The sequence below is a fragment of the Mya arenaria genome, chromosome 14, assembly GCF_026914265.1.
Source record: "Mya arenaria isolate MELC-2E11 chromosome 14, ASM2691426v1".
Taxonomy (NCBI): domain Eukaryota; kingdom Metazoa; phylum Mollusca; class Bivalvia; order Myida; family Myidae; genus Mya; species Mya arenaria.
Window position 1 is genome coordinate 62814209 of NC_069135.1, and position 22686 is coordinate 62836894.

Consider the following 22686-nt stretch of genomic DNA (forward strand, 5'->3'; position numbering starts at 1 on the left):
GTGGCTAGGGAGGGGTTTATTTTGGTTATTTTTTTTTACTTCCAGAGAAGCAAATTACTGTAATGAAAATCTGGAGATAAAAATATTACCTAGGGATTGGCTTAAAAAAGAAAGGCAACTTATAGTTTTGTGAGTCAGTCGCAAAAACGCCATAGAAACTATTAATTTATTGTGGTCACGAAATGCCAAACATTACACTAGATAAAAACATGTAACCATAAGACAATGCCTATTCCTGGCCTAAATTTCTCGAAACTTCTTAAGTTTCTTATAACAGTGTTAAACTTTGCTCACAATTTTCATTTTTTTCTATAATTTGCTTAATATTTACTCGTTTAAGAGTTTTTAAACTTTAAATAGCAATAATCTTACTATAATCACAACAAACCATTTTCCATTTATCAAATCAAATTTAAGTATGTATTTCGTCCAATTAAGAGGCTGTTAAGCTTAAAAAGTTTCCGGAAATTGGGGCCACGTTTTCAAACACAAGTATCGTGTTGTGAATGCTGACATTTGTCTTTTGTTTAATCATTCATTAAAAAGAGGGCATAACTCAATATGTATTAAAACCAGAGTTATGCCCCTTGCTCTTCATTTGTACATTGCCACTAAACACATGTGTAATAATTAAGTTTCATTTGAATACTATAGGATGATAACATTCAAGGATGTCATTGTTAAGCCATAAAATTCTGTGACTGCATGCCCAATTTATTGGCTTTATCACTGAACAGCAGCACGCTTGATTAACTGAAGAGAATGCATCAATTATCATGCAGGCAGCATAGTGCACGGCTTACGCCATGTTAAGAATATATAATGAAAAATTTCTTGTTAATGTAAAATTAGCCAAATTTGAAAAATTGTTGCCAAATATGAAAAAAGAAGCCAATTTTGCGATTTTGCTGCAAATGGTGACAATGCCGCGATGATGCCAGCAGGAACCTGGAATCTTGAACATGTTATTATTATTTTTATAGTTATCACTCCTACGCACAGGGTACAGAAGGTAGAAAATTCAGCTCTCTATGAGCTTATCAAATAATGCTCAAACTGAGCCAATTTCTGACCACTGTGCGCAAGAGTGTTATGGGGAAGCTTATGTTTTTGCATGATGACAATTACACAATTAAAAAGCTATGGCAAATGAACACTGACCTTTTTAATAAGAGTTAAAATATTAGTCAATCATGTGACAACAAACGCTTAGTGTGTTCAAGTGTGGCCCTAGGCTACTTACTCTATGTAATATGTTCCATAATGTGGATCCTCAACCTTTTCCCAGCCAAACGGCAGCTCTGAAATGGAAAAAAAACACAGATACAATCTTTGAGAAAAACTGGGGACAAGTCATTAAAATGCAAACCAACAGGGTAAATTATTCAGCTCCCAATTATGAGAAGTTAATTAAGGGCTCTGCTCTCTCTCTCTCCCAGAAACATCTGATCTGCAGCAGACTCTCTCTCCAGGGGCCGTTTCAACAGTTGTAACTTCAATCATCTTAAATCTGTATAAACATCACAAATGGCAATTCATCTGATTTTTTTATTTCCTCATCTTTGTATTCATTTTCAATTTTTGCTAAAGTTTCATTCACTCAAATATGTAGCAAAATAATGAAACTATAGCACTCAGATAACTTAAATTTACAGCAAAACTCAATATAGATCTTTTTTGAAACGGTCCCCAAAAACCTCTGCAGGGATGGGCAGAAGACAAACAGCATGGTGGTTTTGATGAAATTTACAGAAAACACTAAGAGTTGGAAAAAATTTAATCAAAACTTTAGAAAAAAATGAGCAGCATTTATAAATTTTGGCATTTAACTAATAGGCTTAAAATTTGAGGGGTGCCCAAAAGACTGGTGTATCTGCCCACATTTATATAAGGGCATACAACAGTTTTTTTTTTTTCATCCATCTATCTCTTTATTATTATAAAATTGATTTTATTAGTATTCATTATTATCAATTTAATTTGTTATAATAGTCAATATTGCATTGACAAAAAATCTCTTAGATCGAGAAATATAAATATAAAATGATAAAATGTACATCAATAAGATAACTGCTTTAAGTTCTGATATTTCTTATGTCAATTAACTATCACTTCTAACACAAAATATAATCAAGTTATTTAAATCATTTTACAAAAATCATATCCTCAAATCATTAGGTTAATTCAAGACATATAAGTAATAAAGATGCTATTGGTTATTTGAGAATATATAAAAATATAAGTTTCTATAAAAAGACAGATTCTATACATTATGAAATAATAAGAAAATACATATAATGTTCATTCGTCATCAATATCTAACTCCATGCACATCAATATCTTTGTTTTCTTAAAGGGACATCATCCAAAATACATTTCACATCAGAGTGAAGGGACTTTGTGAATTTCATGTGATTACCTTGAACTCATTGTCTAATGAATACATTATAGGCCTAAACAGGCATTAAATAATGTCAAAATAATGAAGATTACAGTATGAAAGCTTTGACAAATCATGTAAGAATATCAAAACATGCATTAGAAAACAATCTACATTTTTTCAAGCAATGAAATTGCGGACAGGCAATCATTAAGTACTAGGCTTAATCATTAAGAAATTCAAATTTCATGGGTGTTTAAGGTCCGCCCACTGCCACTCATCCGATACACAGTAAGTATTTTTGTAAAACTCAGGGCCACTGAGTCATATTCATAAAGCATCTTAATTTTTTTCACAACTTCAGTCGATTTCTTAAAAAATTTCATAGTCAATTAGTATATAGGTAATGCATTTATATGTTTTTAACATCATAGTATTTTTTTTTTTCAATAAGGTCAATAAAAATATGTATTCCAGAAAATATTAAGTTTTTATATCATAATTGACCAATGAGATACTTAAGTTATAAAAGTGACTTAAGTTAGGAAATGACTTATGATGCTTTATAAATAGCAGCCCTGTTCTTCACATTACAGACCTTGTAAAGAACAAATATATAAATCCCTATACTGAGCTGGCAAGCCATACAAACTTTCCATCTTTATTTTTCTTGTCTTCGATTTACCACAACTATTTCCCATTCTTACTTGGGTACATCAGTTACTCATGATCTACAGGTTTCTACATGTAAAATTCCATACTTCACAAAGCATTTGTCACTTCTCAATAAAATGAATCAATCCCACATATTTCTTCCTGTTGAAAAACTCTTAAATTCTAATCATACATATCAAAGTATTCCAAAAACACAAACAAACACACCGCCCAATGTCCAAAATTATATTCCATACCGAAAAGTAAAGAATTCAAATACACCACATGTTCTGTCTTTTTTTATAAAACCAGAAACATCAGAACTGATAAGCCCAGCCTACAGAATCTCCAACAGTAAGTGAGCATATTTCCCGCCAATGTACATTATCACTATTTACATCATATGAAAACAGTAGATCCCGCTTGCAAGAAAATCTGCCAGCACATCAGTCAAACTGGGCCACAGAGTTAGTTTTTCCTGTACTGAAGAATGATTACGCTATACCGAATTAAATGATTCCAACATCACATGGTATCTAATGCATTATGACTTCTATCAAGCATGTTGACATTCCATGGGAACTTTTCTCAACAGCAGCTAAAGTACTTTTTTTCCACAGTATGGCTTCTCTGCAAATACTGCGCTTTATTGTGAAGTGTTGATTGTATCGAAGTAGATGGTTACCTTAGTATATTGTTCTGTCATTGAATCTTATTGTTAATTATGTTGTTGTTGGCAGATAATGGTAGACTAAGTGGTAGTGGTTGTTATGGTGGCAGTATTGGAGGTGGTTGCTATGTTATAGAGGCACTTGTTATGTTTGATGTTGTTTTTATTTTGGTGGTGGTTGTTGAAATGGTGATACTGTTGGTGTTGATGGTGGTTGTTATGGTAATGGTTTTGGCTGTTATGGCAGTGGCAGTGGTTGCTATGGTGCTGGTAGTGGTTCTTATTGCAGTGGTAGTGGTTCTTATGGCAGTGGTAGTGGTTGATATGGTGATGGTAGTGGTTGTTATGGCAGTGGTAGTGGTTGCCATGGTGATGGTAGTGGTTGTCATGGTGATGGTAGTGGTTATCATGGTGATGGTATTGGTTGCTCTAGTGATAGTTGGGTGTTTTATGATATTGGTGGTGATTGTAATGGTGCTTCTATTGGCTGTAATGGTGATAGTAGTGATTGTTATGATATAGGTGGTAACGGTCATGGCGATGTTAGTTGATGATATGGTGATGGTAGTGGTTGTCATAAAGATGGTAGTGGTTGTTATGGTGATGGTTGTGTTTGTTATTGTGATGGTAGTGGTCGTCATGGTGATGGTAATGGTTGTCATGGTGATGGTAGTGGTTGTTATGGTGATGGTAGTGGTTGTTATGGTGATGGTAGTGGTTATCATGGTGATAGTAGTGTTGTCATGGTGATGGTAGTGGTTGTCTTGGTGATGGTAGTTGTTGTCATGGTGATGGTTGTGATTGTTATGGTGATGGTAGTGGTTGTGATGATATTGGTGGTAATCATCATGGTGATGGTTGTGGTTGTTATGGTGATAGTAGTGGTTTTTATGGTGATGGTTTTCATGATGATGGTGGTGGTTGCCATGGTGATTGTGGAGGTTATTTTGATAGTGGTGGTGATTGTAATGGTGATAGTAGTGGTTGTTATGGTGATAGTAGTGGTTGTTATGATATTGGTGGTAATCGTAATGGTGATGGTAGTTGTTATGGTGATGGTTGTGGTTGTCATGGTAACAGAAGTTGTTGTTATGGTGGTGGTGATATTGTTGTGTTATCACTAGTAATAAGTCTTGCAACAAAATATAATGTTCTACAGTTGTCATAAAAAGTAGTTTAAAGTGGAGATGTCATAACTGAATATTTGTTTTGTCAATAGAACCAAGATAAGACAGCAGATGTCTTTCCATCTACCAACTAACTTTGGCAACGCCAGATAGTCTGTCTTTGCCATTAATTACCAGCTCTTAACTGGAACTAACAGCTTCTTAATTGCTGTTAAAATAAACCAAGAAGTTCCCAGCAATTATCACATCATGCATGAAATATGCAGTTCTTTGTTTCAGGGAAAAAGCACCACACACTAACTTCCAATACATAATGATTCATGATGAAACTAGAAATGTGTCCATAGGACACGGATGCCCCCACTTCGATTTTTTGTCACAGAAAATAAGCCATAATGATTATTCAGGATAATCTGCACATATAGGATAAGTTGAGTTGAGTTGGGTTTTACGGCATCGCAAGACTGTATAGGTTATATGGCGCCATTCATCCTTTTCAAAAATTAGATCGGATAAGATATTTTTTAAGTATTGTTGGGAAATAAAGGGCCCTAACTCCTAAATGATTAAAGCGATTTCCATGGCTATCGAACTTGATCAAGATATTATGGTCACAAACATGTGTTAAAAGTTTGGTGAGGATTGGACAAACAGTTTTCAAGAATTAGATCGGAAACAATCTTCGGGACGTATTTTTCAAGTCTTTTTTTGCAAATAAAGGGCCGTAACTCCTAAATGACAAAAGCGATTTCCATGGCTATCGAACTTGATCAAGATATTATGGTCACAATCATGTATGTAAAGTTTGGTGAGGATTGGACACATACTTTTCAAGAATTAGATTGGAAACATATATTTTTGAAGTATTTTTGGCAAAAAAGGGCCGTAACTCCTAAATGACTAAAGCGATTTCCATGACTATCGAACTTGATCAAGATATTATGGTCACAAACATGTGTTTAAAGTTTGGTGAGGATTGGACAAACGGTTTTCAAGAATTAGATCAGAAACAATCTTCGGGACGGACGTACGTACAGACAGACAGACGTACGTACGGACAAGGGCAACCCTATATGCCGCCACTTTGTGGGGGCATAAAAAGTACTGTGAAAGTTAAAAGTAACTTTTTCATTATGAACTTATACTTTAATGGACTTATGCAGAACAATTAATCATATTATAAGAGGGGTTATAACTGAATGATCCTTTACATTATGAATTTATGCTTAACTAACTCACAATTTATGTAAAAAAAGTACTCATATTATTTGAGTCAATCTTGTTAAATGTAACTCTTTCATTCCAAAATAATGATTTCTTAAATAGATTTATTCACACATTTTCATTAGCATCATTTTTTTTTTAACTTTGTTACAATTGATTTATTTCACCTTAAATTGTATATAATTAAATAAAAACCAAAAGGCAACTGGCAGATATTACTCATTAAAACAAAATTTCATAATTTCTACCAGAAATTCATTCATTATCCTTAATAGCATTACTAACCAATTTCAGCAAAACAGCATTTTGAATCACATTTATCTGTTAAAAACGGAGCTCTTATTTGACCTTGTGAGGAGGTTTTATCCTTGTTACCAGCACTCTGTTCACATTTCACATATATTTTTTCAATCTCTGATCCTAATAAACCTGAACGCTTCTTTTTAACAGTGACCTTGACAATCAGCATACAAATGAAACCCACATGTACCCTGATACATTTAAGGTAAGCCATCCAGCATTGGGATGCAGAGATGTGTTAGTGCATAAAGGTAAAACCATCGAATTATTTTTTCTTTATCATACAGGTACGCGATTGATCTATAGGATGCAAATATGTGTTAATACATTTTATATAATAACCTCAAAATTACTTCTATGTTTAATTTATATTGATTTATGATATAAATTGCATGGATTACATTTTTAATAACACTATAATGATGCTACTATCATATGATATCTTAAAGGGAGGTAATAAACAAAAGTTCACTAACATTATGTATTAAAGGGAGGTAATAAGCAAAATTTTACTAACAATATATACCAAAGGGAGGTAATAAACAAAATTTTACTAACATTTTGTATTAAAGGGAGATAAACTTCTTACTAACATTATGTATTAAAGGGAGTTCATAAACACAAGTTTACTAACATTTTGTATTAAAGGGAGATAAACTTCTTACTAACATTATGTATTAAAGGGAGTTCATAAACACAATTTTACTAGCATTATATAGCAATTTTAATAATTTATAATTTGTTTCTTAAACAACATTATGTCTGTAAAAAAAAAAAGATCTTGCTGAAAAAATATATTAAAACATAACAAATTGTATATTTGATCTTTAAAATAAAACAAGTAAAATATTTTTAATAAATGATGGATGGATGACCTTAAATGAAACTGGAGGAAATCACAGTATGATGCCGCTAATGTTTACTTTGAGTTCTGGGAAAGATATTTTAATTATATGATGAACACTATTTGGTATATCATATATAAATTTCACCAGAAAATATCATGTAACAGATAAAAGGCTCATGAGAAACAATGAATATATATATATGACTTACTTTTTAATAAAAGCTGTGAATTGCAGAAAGATGATTTGAAATTCTAGACACTAGAAAACAAACATGGATACCGTCCAAAATTGTAAAAAAAAAATGTGAAGCAAATTTCACAACACAAAATAATTTCACAAAAAATAACCCTCATGCACCTGCATGGCGGAGTTATAATGCCTCATTTTAGACAGAATTTTGTTGGGTAATGAGCTTTTGTAACTGGAGTTAATAAAACATAGTCTGACATGCAACGTTCCTTCTTGGAAAATCTGAACCAAATTAATGGCCGTCTACAGACAAAAGTTTTTTTATTATAAACCATGTAAAATTGCCTTACTCACATAAACAAAATCTGTATAGTTTTATCACTATTTATGAGGTACAATTATATATGCATACTTTACATAAAAGCTTTCATTTTTAAAGGGAATTTGACACACAACCTCAGAAATTATTTTGTACAGGCAATGAGGTTGGTGAAAGATTGTGGCTTAGACATTTGCAAGATTCAGAGCCATGCATGGGTCGCAGTACATACAAACATAACAAATAGTCTTGGATTTTCAACCATTGTAGATCACTCTTTCTTATATTCTCGCAATATGTGTTTTTGTCAATTAGCCCCCATACACAAGCCTAAAAAGTATACCTTTTTTTATAACAATTGGACACAAAATTCAGTCCTAAAAACAAATCAAGTCAACTGGTATGGACATGTTAAAATCTTATTCTCTTGAAAATCTTGAATTGAACCAGGATCTTAAAGTGGGCTTTGCTTTTATTTGAAATAAACTATGGTAAATTCACAGTTTTAGGCATTTTCTTTCTATTTTCACAATTCTAACTGGACTGGTGCCATTTACAAAAAGGTGAGAGAAAAAACACTCTGTATTCAGGTATCTGGATCCAGGGATATTGTACTTGGACTGAAAAAAACAACACTATCACTGAAAGTTCCAACAAATCAGACCATGACTTTCAGACTGACAGACAAGTGTTGTACATTTGACAGGTGTGTCCCCCACCCCACCACCCCCAGCAGGTTTATTAATAATCACCTGCAAAAAGGCAATGAAAACCCTTTGTTTACAAAGAGTTAAACATCAACTCCCCAGTGGGCTACTGTATACAGGTGAGTCAGGTGATAAACAAAGCCTAACTGGCTTATAAGCAGCCAGATTGCTTATCAGCACACAGTATCTGGCAGTGAGACATGCAGAAATGATAAGGTGTATCATTTATAGGAGGCAGATCCGAAACCATTACCTTCAGAAATCAGAACTTTTGTACTATCAACGTTTTATTAACTGTTCTTGTCTTTAATCCCAAAGCCAATGACTTTCATATGATTTCTCTCCAAATGATTAGCACTTTCTTTGAACATGCCCAAGGATACTTAATATAAAGTTGGTTTGTATTATCAAACAAGCCTTCTAATACTTAATATCAGTGTATTATGTTATCATAAAATGATTGAACTTCGTCATGAAATGCCAAATCTGTACTCATTTAACAGAGAGATTACAGTCAACACCCCAAAACAAATACCTGTGTTAAGGGCAAACTGACACTACCAGGTAGTCTCCCTACCTCCCCCCAACCTCCCTGACCCTGGATATTTTCTCAACCATAGATAAAAAATATATGATTTTCTGATTTTTACTTGTTGTCTGAACCAATTGAAATCGATTTGTGCTCATCTCAAATAGAAACACATAATGCCAGATCAGAATTCCATATTATGCCTTAAAACAGCATTATGGCAGAATAGCTATGTTTATGACTACTGGAATGCATTAAAAATTTCAAAATTTGGACTTGATTATAAACTCTTGTGACAAAGTCTCCTCCTTCAAATGATTTGGAAGGCAAACAACCTTTGGAGTCTTAATTATAAAGATTCCTAGAAGAGGCAGCTGAACCTGCTGTCACAAATCCTGGCTCCTCATTAAATGTAGGTGTGATAATTTTGCCAACATGAAGGTTTATTAATTGTCTGGCACAGGTACAAGTGTACCAACTCCAAACCTTGACAATAACTGTGTCACTACCTCAGCTAGAACTGATGACAATTCAATATGAAAATTGCTTTGTACAGTCGAACCCTTCTGACTTGAACTCCCAAGGACCAGCAATTTACCTTGAGCCTCAGGAAATTCAGTCGAAGCCAAAATGTTTCCTTCAGTTGAAGAAAATCAGTCCTTAACATTTTAAGCCAACGAGGAAATCAAGCAAAGCAAGTTCAAGTCAAAGGGGTTCGACTGTAATATTGAGTTTATTAACATATGAATACTATGCCGAGACATGGCAACATGAAGGTTTATTAATTCTCTGGCACAGGCACAAATCCAACTCCAAACCTTGACAATAACTGTGTAACTAATGATGCCAACTGAACATGAGAATTGCTTGATAAAAAGTCATACTAGTGGATGTACAATCATGTCAATATGACAGTTTATTATTTGTCTGGCATAGGAACCAGTTTGCCATTTCTTAACCTTGACAGTAACTGTGTCACTTATGACGCCAACTGAAAATGAAAATTGCTAAATATAAAAAGAGTACTTATGTAAGTGGATGTGTGCCATGCCAACATGAAGGTTCATTGGCACTGGCACTCTCGAACATGCATGGCAACCTTGACAGAAACTGAGTCGCTACAACAGCTAGAACTGATGACAATTGAATATGAAAATAGCTTTGTAATAAGTTTACTAAGGCCTAAAAAAAATTTTCCTTTTCAAAACTAGGTAGGGTAGGTAGGCTTTTTTTTTATTTATTTATTTTCTTATTAGGTTTATATAAGAATGTCATTTTCATCATAGCGGAATGGTGTTCAAGTTATTTTCGGTATAAGCTTTTAAGGTTTTTAACTACATATTGAAAAGCAATTAAAAAAAAAATAAACTTTTTATTTTTTTTTTTATTTTTTTTTTTCAAACCGACTATAAAAACGGTAGGGTGGGCACCTATTCCGTAGGTAGGGTCGGGCAACCCAAACCAAATGTATTTTTTTATAGGCCTAACGTACATTGTATGCATACTTTTCTGTGATATGCCAACATGAAGGTTTATTAAATATCTGGCACAGAAACAAGTTTGCCAGCTCTCAAACAGGCATCTCAAAACTTGACAATAACAGTGTCACTAGCTTAGGTAGAGCTGATGCCAATTGAAAATGAAAAAAACAACGCTATTTTACAAGTGAATGAGTGATATTTCAACGTAAGGTTGATACAAGTGTCTCAAACATCCTTCAGAATCTGTGTCATCACCTAAGATAAAGCTGACACTGGATTGAGAGTTGATAGCTTATAGAATCAATGACTCGAATCTGTTTCCAGTGTTGAAACTAGTACTGGTGTCCATTTTAAGGGTCAATGAGAAAGTTACGTCCTGGTGGGGATCAAACCCACAACCTAGTCGGTTGACAGATGGACACCTAATTATCACAAGACCTGCAATCTCACCCTGATTGGGACTGAACCCACAACCTAGTCAGTTAAGAGGTGGACACCTATACCACTATCCGACCCAAATTACTGTACAAAACAACATCATTAACAGAAATTAAGATACATCAAACAAGTCAAAATGTTAACAAATAAAACTTACAAAATTATCCTACTAAACTGAACAAGGAGATGAATCCATACACATGTGTTAAATATTTGAAACTTACTTTACTAACTTATTCAATTAACTTCCTTTTGTCTTAAACATTCAAACTAAGATGGGTGTGTGTAATCAGTATTCGCTATTTACCATGGTAATTGTCCTAATGAGACTCTGCCTTTATGCAAATAAATGCCTCTTCCCCCTTACTCCACATAACCTGATACTGTCTGAACTAATTGTTATGATTCACAATACAATTCATCCCATTAAACAATGGAAATTTCTAACATTTCAGTGAATAAATACCCGAGAGTCATTAACCAACATTATCACTGAAATTACACTTATTGTACTAGAGAACAACAAGCCCTGATGCCAACGCTCAGAGCAAGCCTTGATGCCAACGCTCAGAGCAAGCCTTGATGCCAACGCTCAGAGCAAGCCTTGATGCCAACGCTCAGAGCAAGCCTTGATGCCAACGCTTGCAGCAAGCCTCCATGCCAACGCTGACACAGCAAGCGTTGATACCAATAATCACAGCAAGCCTTGATGCCAAAACTCGCAGCAAGCCTTGATGCCAACACTCGCAGCAAGCCTTGATGCCAACACTCACAGCAGGCATTCCAACACTCGCAGCAAACGTTGATGCCAATGCTCACTACAAGCGTTGATGTCAATGCTCACAGTCAGTTCCACCCCTTTACTCCTCCAGTCCAAGCAAGATTCAGTCATACTTATTTTTTGCTCAAGAAATTTTCCATTCAAATAAATAGACAACACAATTATGATAGGAGTTTATACCAACAGGTGATAATAAAAATGCATGTCTTCAGTACTTACAGTATCTCAGTAAGTAAAATCCACAAACTATCTATTTCCAATGTCAATTCAACACCTTACTAAACAAAAAAGATACATGAGTTTATTTCTGATACCTGGACTGCAATCTTTTTATCTGATTATAATAGAAAGGCCAATCAAAGGAGATTTTGATTTATTACACATCTCTTGCAGAGAACATTACTGAAGCCAAGCAAAGCAAATCTTGGGTTTATGGCATATTTCTTTCTGAGAATTGAAATCTTGGTTAATGGCACATTTTGCTGAGAATAACAGTTAGGCCAAGGAAAGAAAATCTTGCTTTATGGCACAACTTTTCTGAGAAAATCAATAAGGCCAAGCAAAGGAGATGGCACAACTGTTATGAATGATGATGAAACAGATAAGTTGCTATAACCCATCTTGACGTTATCTATACTATATATATTTTTTATCTACACTACCATAGTGGTGAATCCTGAATTTTAATAAGAAAAATAAGGGGATTCCCTCAGCAACTATTAAAGCTAGAATTATAGGCCTTGCTGTATATGTGTTTATTGCCTTTGGCAACATGTGAACTTAAATTCTTGAACGGATTTTGAGTTATGGCCAAAGTTTTTGCACACCAACACCACCGCAGCAAACAACAGCATAACCAAGGATTTCACAGAACTCCAACTTTTATTTCGTAAAACAGATGAGCTAAAAGTCAATATCCATTCAAAACTGTGAAGATCACACATTCTTTTCTCCCATGTTTTCTTAGGGGCACAATATTAAAATGGCCGAGAATGAGAACCAAGGCATTTTTTACCTGGCCTGGTATAAATAATGCCTGCCAGTGTGTTTATCTGGCATCAATCTCAGCCTGGCTAGGAAGACTTTCCAACAAGTCAGTCTGTTTACATTTAGTAATGAGGTAGTGCTGGGTTCACAGGGAAAGTTTCAAACTCAGTGCCAAGAGCATGGAAACTGTTACAACACTTCTTGATTAGCTCTTTAAAAAAAAAAAATTCTGGTTTGAGTTACCCCACCCTACCTACAAAATTGGTGCCGACCCTACTGTTGATATATCAGATATGCCAGGAGGGTGTCTTTTTGAGAACGTTGTGAGCTACATAAGAATCTTTTTTCCCATTTAGCAAACATTTTCAATACCACTAAACTCAAATTAATATCACTAATATATGGAGTCATAAAATATCAATTATAATTTTGCTTGTCACAATAAACCATCACCTAGATGAAAGAAAGAGTCAAAAGGCAGAGATTGACCAATCAGTATCCACTACAGCATAGTTCACTTTTGCTCGGATATAAATGTTGGTTGTGTGTAACCTAATTTATACAAAAGGGCATGGATTTATATGCTTGCCATGAACAGGCTGAGCATAATCTGCTATAAACAATGACCTCAATGTCTAACTTGCATCTTTTTTAATGTTTTGGGTAAAGGTAAGCATTGTTCAAGTCGCAGAATTAGAAAATTGAAGATGTCCTTCGAGTAGATAAGGGCCTATGCGACTAGTAGGACATTTACGGTATTCAATCTAAATAAAACATCACACAAGTCTCTAAAATCTTGATTTCATTCCTTCCCTTGCAGTTTAAACATCAATCCTTCGGCAAATTATCCCAACACTTTCCCTCATTTGTTAAATAAAGAACTGTACATTGGACATCTAAATTCTCATTAACGAACAGTCTGCTCCAAATAATGTATGTACCATGAAAAAGTGTCTCCCCTGGATAATTCTGGACTTTCAACATGTTTCTTAATATGTTTTTGCCAGTGAAATAAACATTTTGCCAGTGAAATAAACAACAGCTGAATATCCATGAACATATATCAGGGATGTGTTTGACCTGGTATCTGAGGCTCTAAAACTATTTCCATCAGAAGCTTGGTAGCCGCTGTAGAAGGGATTTGAGGGCTACCCTAGAAGCGGCTTGGTGACCACTCAAGTAGTGGTTTGGGAACTGCTTCAGACACCTTATAGCACAAAATAGGCATCTAGAAGCCTTATTTGAGGGCTCTCCCATATGAACTCTCAGCTGCATTATGCAAAATTCATGATGTCCCAATTGTTTCTTCGAAAATTTGCAAAATTGCAATTTTTAAATCGTGTTTTATAAATTAATGACCCAGGTCTTCCTTACAAAACTCTACAGAGGTCATGTGACAAAGGTCGACAAGTTCATGCAAAATGAACAACTTATTTTTTAACAGAAAATCAAGTGTGAATGTAAATATTTAACCACAAGCATTTTTCCTTGTTTTTGATCTTACACTGAAATTCAACAATTTTCCAGGTTAATAATTTCAGGAATGGGGCTCAGTGACCTTTCTGATTAGGAAAAAATGTCATTTTGATTAAAATAGCGATCTTTTTTTTATTTAAATTATGACAATGCTTAAATCAAATAATTGCTGTCAACATTTTAACTCTCTGAAGAGTTACTTTCCCTTCCTGTAGAGCTTGCTTGTAATCATAAAGGGGAAACTTAACAAATACAGTATTTTTAGCAAAGAAAGACAACTGTTACCTGGAGTCAAAATACATTGCTGGAGTAACTTCCCTTTATCCATTTAGCCACACTTTTATTACTAATTCCGAAACATCAAACAACTAATGAAACACAAGAATTTCAGGAGCTAGTTGAAGTTTTGTTTATATTCATCATCATGTTCAGAAGATGTGTATCAATTAATTTGAAGATACAGGAAAACTATTATTTTACCTAGTTGGTAACACACTGCCAAAATTTCTCTTTGATAAAATCAAGACTAAAGGATTTCTAAGAAGATATGCTGCCATTCTCATGTAATTATAATACTTTATGGTAATTTCAAGAACACGAAAACAATCAATGCGCTAACTATGCAGTGTGTTATTTTAATGGCCATCATTACTTAAAGCAAAAATAAATATGAAATAAAAATCTTTGAAAACAGTCTTAAAATAAGCGAAAATAACATATGGTTTTCCTTAAAGGCGCACAATATAAACTGCTGCAAACAATTATTATTTTTTCAATTTTAATGCATTTTCATGTTAAACACATTTGACTGTTAAATGATTATTTCCCCAAACTGCATATCAATTAGGTAAAGATGAAAAATAATAACCGTTAGAAATGTTGTTTTATTTTTATTAATAGCTACAATATGGCCACAAATTCTCCAGTTAAAAAAACGCCTAAATATCGTTAATATTTTTTTGTCTGTACCTTAATCATATGCCTTTTTTGGTTTCGATTATCAAAATCAAATGAGTTAAAGCTGCACTCTCACAGATTAACATTTTTGACAACTTTTTTTTCTCTTTGAACGAGCCAATTTTTGCGAAAATCCATGGAAACAAGTTATATAGGACTGCTGACTAAATATCAGATCTCAGGTTTAAGCTCAAAAACTGATGTTTTATGCATTTTTCTTAAACCGTTAGTAACGGTTTAAGCCATAAAGCATTAATTTTCGAATGGAAATCTGAAAAACTACGATCTGATTTTTTGTCAGCAATCTTATATCATTTGTTTGAAGATGTTTGTGCAAAAATTTGCTATTTCCAAGATAAAAAAGTTGTAAGAATGGTATATTTGAAAGAGTGCAGCTTTAAACATGATAATGCATTAAAATTAAAAATAAATAAATATGCTTACATTAACCTATGTTGTGGGCCTTTAACATTCATTTAGCAACATTAATGATTGAGACGCACTGTTTATTCACAATTACTGTCTAAAATTAAGACCATTTCTTCAAACCCTTGACCAGTATCAGAGAAAACACCAGACATGATTTATCAAAACCTGGAAATCCCATTATAGGTCATGTTTCCACTAAAGAGAAAAAGGAGTCAGTTTCTATGACCGATCTCTGATCTCTTGTAATGCTGAACAATGTGAAATGTAAATAACTGGACAGCAGACAGACTAATGAGAAACAGAAGAACTTTATTTTCCCACAGTCTCTTGGCTAGCATTATAAATACTGGACAGTTTTTCCTACAAAGATCAAGGGCCATAACTCCAGCCTTGACTTTATTTCCCCCACAGTCTCTTGGCTTACATAATAAATGCTGGTCTGTTTTTCTTAGCAAATCAAGGACCATAACTCTAGTAAGTACTATATTTCCCCCAAAGTCTTTTGGCTATAATCATAATGCTGGTCTGTTTTTCTCAGTAAATCAAGGACCATAACTCCACCAAGTACTTTATTTTCCCTCACAGTCTCTACGCTAACATTATAAATGCCGGTCTGTTTTTTTCTTAGCAGACCAAGTACAATAACTCCAGCCTGGACTTTATTTTCCCACAGTCTCTTGGCTAACATTATAAATGCTGGTCTGTTTTTCTCAGAAGATCAAGGCCCATAACTCCAGCCTTGACATTATTTTCCCCCACAGTCTCTAAGCTAACATTATAAATGCTGGTCTGTTTTTCTTAGCAGATCAAGGACCAGAATTAAGGCCAGTACTTTTTTCCCCCCACAGTAACTTTGCTTTATAATTGATAGTTTTTCTTAGCAAATCAAGGACTATAACTCTAGCTATATCTTCATTTTCCAGAAGTGTCTTGACTAACTCAAGCGAGAACTTTATTTTCCCACAGACTCTTGGATTACATTTTAAATACTGATATGCTTTTTATCAGGAAATCACCTGCCTAACTTCTTCTGGCCAGTACTTTATTTTTCCACAGTCTCTTAGATGATATCATAAATACTGGTCCATTTTTGTCAGTAGATTAAGGACGATAACTCCAGCCAGGACCCATATTCTCACCAACCCAAAGCTAAGATTAATTATTATATAGTATCATTTGGGTTTTCAGAGTAAATGCAAAAGCATTACAAATGTTGCTTAGCTAGAAGCTATGTCAATGCCTGTCTAAATTTATCGGTAAATCAAGGGCAATAACTCCAGATACAGTTTTGCCTGAGTGATATTTATGGGAATTACTAACCCTTACACAGTCATTGGCTCACTATCTCTGAAAATACTTAAATTTCAATGAAATATCATTCACCAAACTAGTCTCAGCACAGTCATTTCAAGGTGCTTTCTTCTGTTTCTGATTTATCCTGAAAGTTGGAAACTCTGATTAAGACCATAACAATAACTCACAGTTCTTTGTTGAAGAAATTTTTTGAGATAAAACTTAATAATTGTTTCTTTATTCTGCAATATTCACAATTCCCTTATCAATTATTACTGACTCCTGCATTCGAAAAGCATTATATTGGAGATATTTAACAATGATTTCAGACTCATGCACTCCAAAATAAATTTATTGGGATATGTTTAATGGTGATTTCTGACTCCTATGTTCCAAAAGCATTATATTGGAGATGTATAAAGATAAGGCCTAAAAAATAATACATTTGGTTCGGGTTACCCGTCCCTATCTACAAATAGGTGCCATCCCTGCCGATTTTATAGTCAGTAAAAGAAATTAAAAAAATAAAAATTTAAGTGTTTATATTCGTATTTTAAAACCTTTATTAAGAAAATTACTTTATCACAATTCTCAATTATGACAAAAAAAATCTTTTTTTGTCAAAAAGCCTAATAAAAAATAAATAAATTAAAAAAAAAAACAAGTTGGGTTAAGATATGTCAACCCTAACTAAAGTTATTCAGTTTCATAGGTGAGTTTGACGCTGCCTGGCCTCGTAGCCGCCCGCCCGAACAACGACGTTCGTCTTTCAAATAACCAGGTTTCACTATGTGAAAACCTGGTTAATAAAAAGCCTACTTACCCTACCTGTTTTTGAAAAGGATGTAACCCTAACCAAATCAATTTATTTTTTGGCCTTATTTTCAATCCCTGCATTCCTAATACATTATATTGGAGGTGTTCAACAACAAAGCAATGGAATTTAGGATAAGTGCATGGTTGCAATAAAACCCAAATACATTGTCAGTAAAAGTGTGGAACTCTCATCAAAAATGCATGGCAGAAAAGTGGCAGAATTAGCACACATCTGTCCACTCCATTCCCTAGCCTTTTCATCAGCATTCTTGTGGTCACTGATCAGCATTTTTGAGGTCATTTCCAGAGCAGAGTGATCAATTCTCACTTATTCACCCCTGGCCGAAAAAGTTTGAAAACGAAAAGTCAACTTCCTCGATCAAGGTTATATTGGGGACAAAAACCAATAACAAACCCATGAGAGTAAGAAAATGTTAGTGTTGCCACGAATGTTTCTTTAGTGTTCTTTTCCAAATAATTTATTAACCATTACAGCAATGTCATTTTTATTTCCTGCCATTGGGTATCGTGCCTTTTTTTAACCAAAAGAAAATACCCTAGCAGTAAAACAATTCTATAACTGTCACATTCCAAGTCGATCACTAGAAGTGATGTATTAACAATATCGAAATAAACCTTCAGTTTTGGAATTTCAAACATGGTTATTGACGAAATTGTTTTATCACAAGCAAGGGTGGATACAGGAATGAAATAAGAGGGGGGCATACCTTATGGTGTGACTTTGGACTTGCACCCCCTCCCAAAGAACCATTTTTTTAAATTCTGCTAGTGAATAGATAGTCTTATCATCACTAAATATAAACAACAAAATGTGCATTGTTTTATGTGTACATGATCCTAATAATTTATCATTAAGTTGATAGTATTTTCTGTATATTTATCTTTACAGTATATACCTTTTTTATATTGACAAACAGTATATACCTTTTTTATATTGACAAACAGTATATACCTTTTTTATATTGACAAACAGTATATACCTTTTTTATATTGACAAACAGTATATACCTTTTTTATATTGACAAACAGTATATACCTTTTTTATATTGACAAACAGTATATACCTTTTTTATATTGACAAACAGTATATACCTTTTTTATATTGACAAACAGTATATACCTTTTTTATACTGACAAACAGGCACAATCCAGTCATTTAATGCTGATAAGATGTCAATCTCTCACCCAAGAGACCCTGGGTTTGAGTATCCACAGGGCCCGTGTCCCACATGGCCTCTCAAAATAAACAACAGTTCAGTTTTTTAACCCGAGATAGGATTCCAATGAAAACGTTCACCAAATGTTTTAAATAGGGCCTTCAAAAATACATTTGATTCAGGTTACAGACCATACCTATGAAAAAGACACTGACCCTACGTTTTATAGTCAGTTAGTAAAAAAAATATAAAAAATAAATAAAAAAGATATACATATATATGTGCATTTTAAAACATTTCAAAGTTTTATTCAGAAGATTTATAACTTCCACACCATTCTCAAGTGATGATAATTAAAAAAATAAAAAAAATAAATAACAAGCCCACAACCACTTTCTCTTTTTGAAAAGAATGTAATTTGTTTTGGCCCTGCGTAGTGGAAAATATATACATTTATTTTTAGCCTAAGAAGAACACAGCCAATATCTTACCTTTGTCTTTCTTGAAGACTATTTTACATTTACAAATCTTTGATTCACTTCCACGGGCTTTGCACATGCTCCTGGGGCTCAGGGGCTCCATGGGCGGGGGTATAATGCCCGCCCCTTGAAGGAGATCGACATCATCTAGCGGCCCTTTAATAGGGACAAAAGCTGACCCTTCTTCTCCACCTATCTCAAACACAGTTATGTTTTCAACATCCCTTTCATCATCTGATCTGCCCTCCTTAATTTTATCCAAATTACTATCAAACACATCATAGATGAATATATCACTTCCCGACCGTTTCGGAGGGGGTAGAGGCTTAGTAATTCCGATTTCTGAACTTATAATCCCCGTTCCTGATGGTAAACAATGCTGACACACTTCACTTTCAATTTCCTCATTCTCCATGGCAGACTTCATGTGACCTTTAGCCCGCTCCATGTCTGCAACAGTAGGGCTCACATTTCCCGAGCCCTGGGAATCACTGAATCCCCCCGTATCCGACTCCCGGTCAGGAGTCTGTGACGGGGACGAGCTTTTTGACGAGCCTTCCTCCGCTTCCACAATCATCCACAAGGTGTTTTTACACTGAGAAAGCAGAGTTCCACCACCCTGGATCAGAACCATCCTAACCACTGTTGTGTTTTACACATCCACTTAACATGTTTCCTCTAAATCCAATTTTGATCCTCGCACTGTCATAATTAACTCCACGCTGAGAGAGCAAACACTATCATTAATTGCCCGATTGATGTTACCAACAGAGTCAAACCCTTGTCCAATATTATCCAAAGAGAAATTATTGCTTGTTCCCTGAATCTTATGCATAATTTACAACAAAATAACTCAACCAATTTGCCTGATATTAGTGCTTCACACCCGGTGATGTAAGAACTCTTGGCATTATAATCATTGTCTCTGGTTAGTCAATCCCACGATAGTCAATTCTGCATATCAGCAGGTTTATATTCTCAATCCCCAGGTATAAATATTTCCAAGTCAATTTAAATTTTTGTCTCTTGGATATCAAGCTATCCCTGCAAATCAGCAGTTTATTTATTATACACAATACCTAAGTTTTAAGTAGTTCCAAGTAAATATAATTTGCTGTTTCCGGATATTAGTCAATTCAAATAGTCAATTCTGTAAATGAGCAGTTTAATTAAGTTTAATCCCTAGGATTTAAATAGTTCCAAGTTTCACTACTGAAGAAAATAATGATATAGAGGATAATTGTCTATTTCAGTGTAAGATCGTAATATATTTCACTGAGTGAGCACCAAAATCTATATTTAACAAGTGAAATATTCACTTTTGGTGTTCATGAGGTAAAATATATTGCTATCTTACACTGAAACACTTTCTTCTTTTTTTATTATATGCCTAAAAAGGATAAACATTTGATTTAAAAATGAGAGCGGGCTTAATCATAATATCAAAACAGTGAAAAATATCAAAATGTTATTTCACTGTTTCAAAAATATAGTTTTCATTTCACTGATAAATCTCTATATATACAAATTCCACATATCAATCCCTAGGTTTTTAATAGTTCCAAATACTACTGAAGAAGATATAATGATGGTAAGAAATGGGCATTTAAATCTTAAGTCACTGAATAGTCATTCCCACTCGTCAGTTCTGCAGATCAGGGGTCCATTATCAAGATTCAATCTGTAGTTTTTCAAATAATTTAGTTTTTCCAAGTAACTACCGAATAATATAATGATGGAAGTCTATTAATATTCTGACCTCTAAATAAAGAAATCAATATCGTCAATTGGATTAACTAGTATGGAGCGATGACAATAGCTACCAGACAATTTTCATCACAAAAAAGTCGAAAATCACCAACCAAAAAAACGAACAAAGGGGTCCAATAACAGCAGGCCACCAATTACAATATTCCATTATCAGCTTTCCAATATTCAATACCAATATTAGGAATGAAAACAACTTTTTTTTATAAAGAACTTTGAATAATTATTCACGAACAACATCAAAAATATTGTTTTCTGTGCAAGAAAGCAACAACACAATCATGATATGAGAAAATATCTCTGAGCCAAAAAAAAATGCTTAACCGCACTATACACAAATTTAACTCCAAAACAATAAATAATTTCATATATCTCCACCGTTCAGCACCAATCAGTAGCCACATATCCATCCAAAATACAATAACTTTCTGACTGATATATTTCCGACCTTTAACTGCTTTTGTCCTGTCAAAACTAATTGGACCTCGGTACAGAAGCTCTGAAACCTGAGATAAAGTTCCACGGGGGCTTATCAGTTAGCCCAAGAACAATTATTTGCAATCTGTTAGAACCTTTCTGCCAAATGAAACTGAAATTTATTACTCAGACATAAATACATGTCGCAATCTGATATTGTTTTTTTTCCCATAAATGTGCTATAAATAACTAATATTATATCCACTGGGTTCGTTTCTGTATTACAATTTAGGTTTTAGCTTGAGGGTTATGGGAGAGTATTCCACCCTGTCCATTGTTGAGACCAGAATGTGCACCCTCTTGCCTTCAAAGAATTAAATGCTTAAGATAATCAAACATCTCTTTTGTTTTGATTAAAACTTCAAATATGATTATGAATTTAAATAAACTTTACATAATTTTTATTAATTAAATAGTTGAAACCCAATATTACTTCAAATTTATATACGCACATTTTTTTATGAAATTCACAATGCTTTAATTATTCACTGCCTGATAATGTGTGCTTTGTCCCTCAGCACCCTGTCCCTTTTCTGTAGGCAACCCTGTCCTTTTTCTGTAGGCAACCCTGTCCTTTTCAAAACCTGGCTAAAACCTTAAATATATATCCAACAAATTGTTAAATCTAACACAAAAGTGATTTTTCTGGAGTTTATTAATTCCAACTGAATGTTCAGGAACCGAAATTTATCTCCAATATATAGCTTATTTGACAAAATGTATTGTCCAAAACTACCTCCAAAAGAATTATTTCCCTTTGTTGTTTGCTGGTAAAATGTATATCCAGGGCAAAACCAGACATCCTCAGTCCAAAACTAACTCCTTCAAGCATCAAAGAATTATTTTAGCAGACAACAGTAAAATACATGATGAATATTCAAACATTTAATGGTCCAAAAATGCCTTTAAAATTAGACTCTTCATATCCACCCATTGTCTGAGAACCCAGCTTCAGCCTCACAGGAAAAACACTGTAAATTCTACAAGGAAACAAATAACAGTTACACCCTTATAGCACTCAAGCCCCAAGCGGTCACCTGGCTCAAGTGGGGGCACCTGGCTCTAGCTAATTGTCCCCAAAACTCTTTGCAGGGCCCCTAACAATATACCACAGACATGAAATGATGGGCCTCCATTGTAAAATTCATAAAGGATTTCAAAAATCTGTAAAGTCTGACCT

At 34.1% G+C, this 22686-nt stretch overlaps 1 protein-coding gene across 6 annotated transcripts in view; it reads right to left on the bottom strand.

Moving 5' to 3' along the window:
- The window catches only part of LOC128217047 (membrane-associated guanylate kinase, WW and PDZ domain-containing protein 3-like), a 97957-nt gene that overhangs the window by 42645 nt on the left and 32626 nt on the right, over nt 1-22686 (bottom strand). For 5 of the 6 annotated variants that reach the window (XM_052923874.1, XM_052923875.1, XM_052923877.1 and 2 more), the window contains one exon: nt 1244-1301. In XM_052923874.1, coding sequence (XP_052779834.1) covers nt 1244-1301 — 58 coding nt within the window. Of the gene's footprint in view, nt 1-1243; nt 1302-19274; nt 20307-22686 lie in introns of all 6 variants that reach the window. The other variant, XM_052923878.1, reaches the window with a different exon arrangement.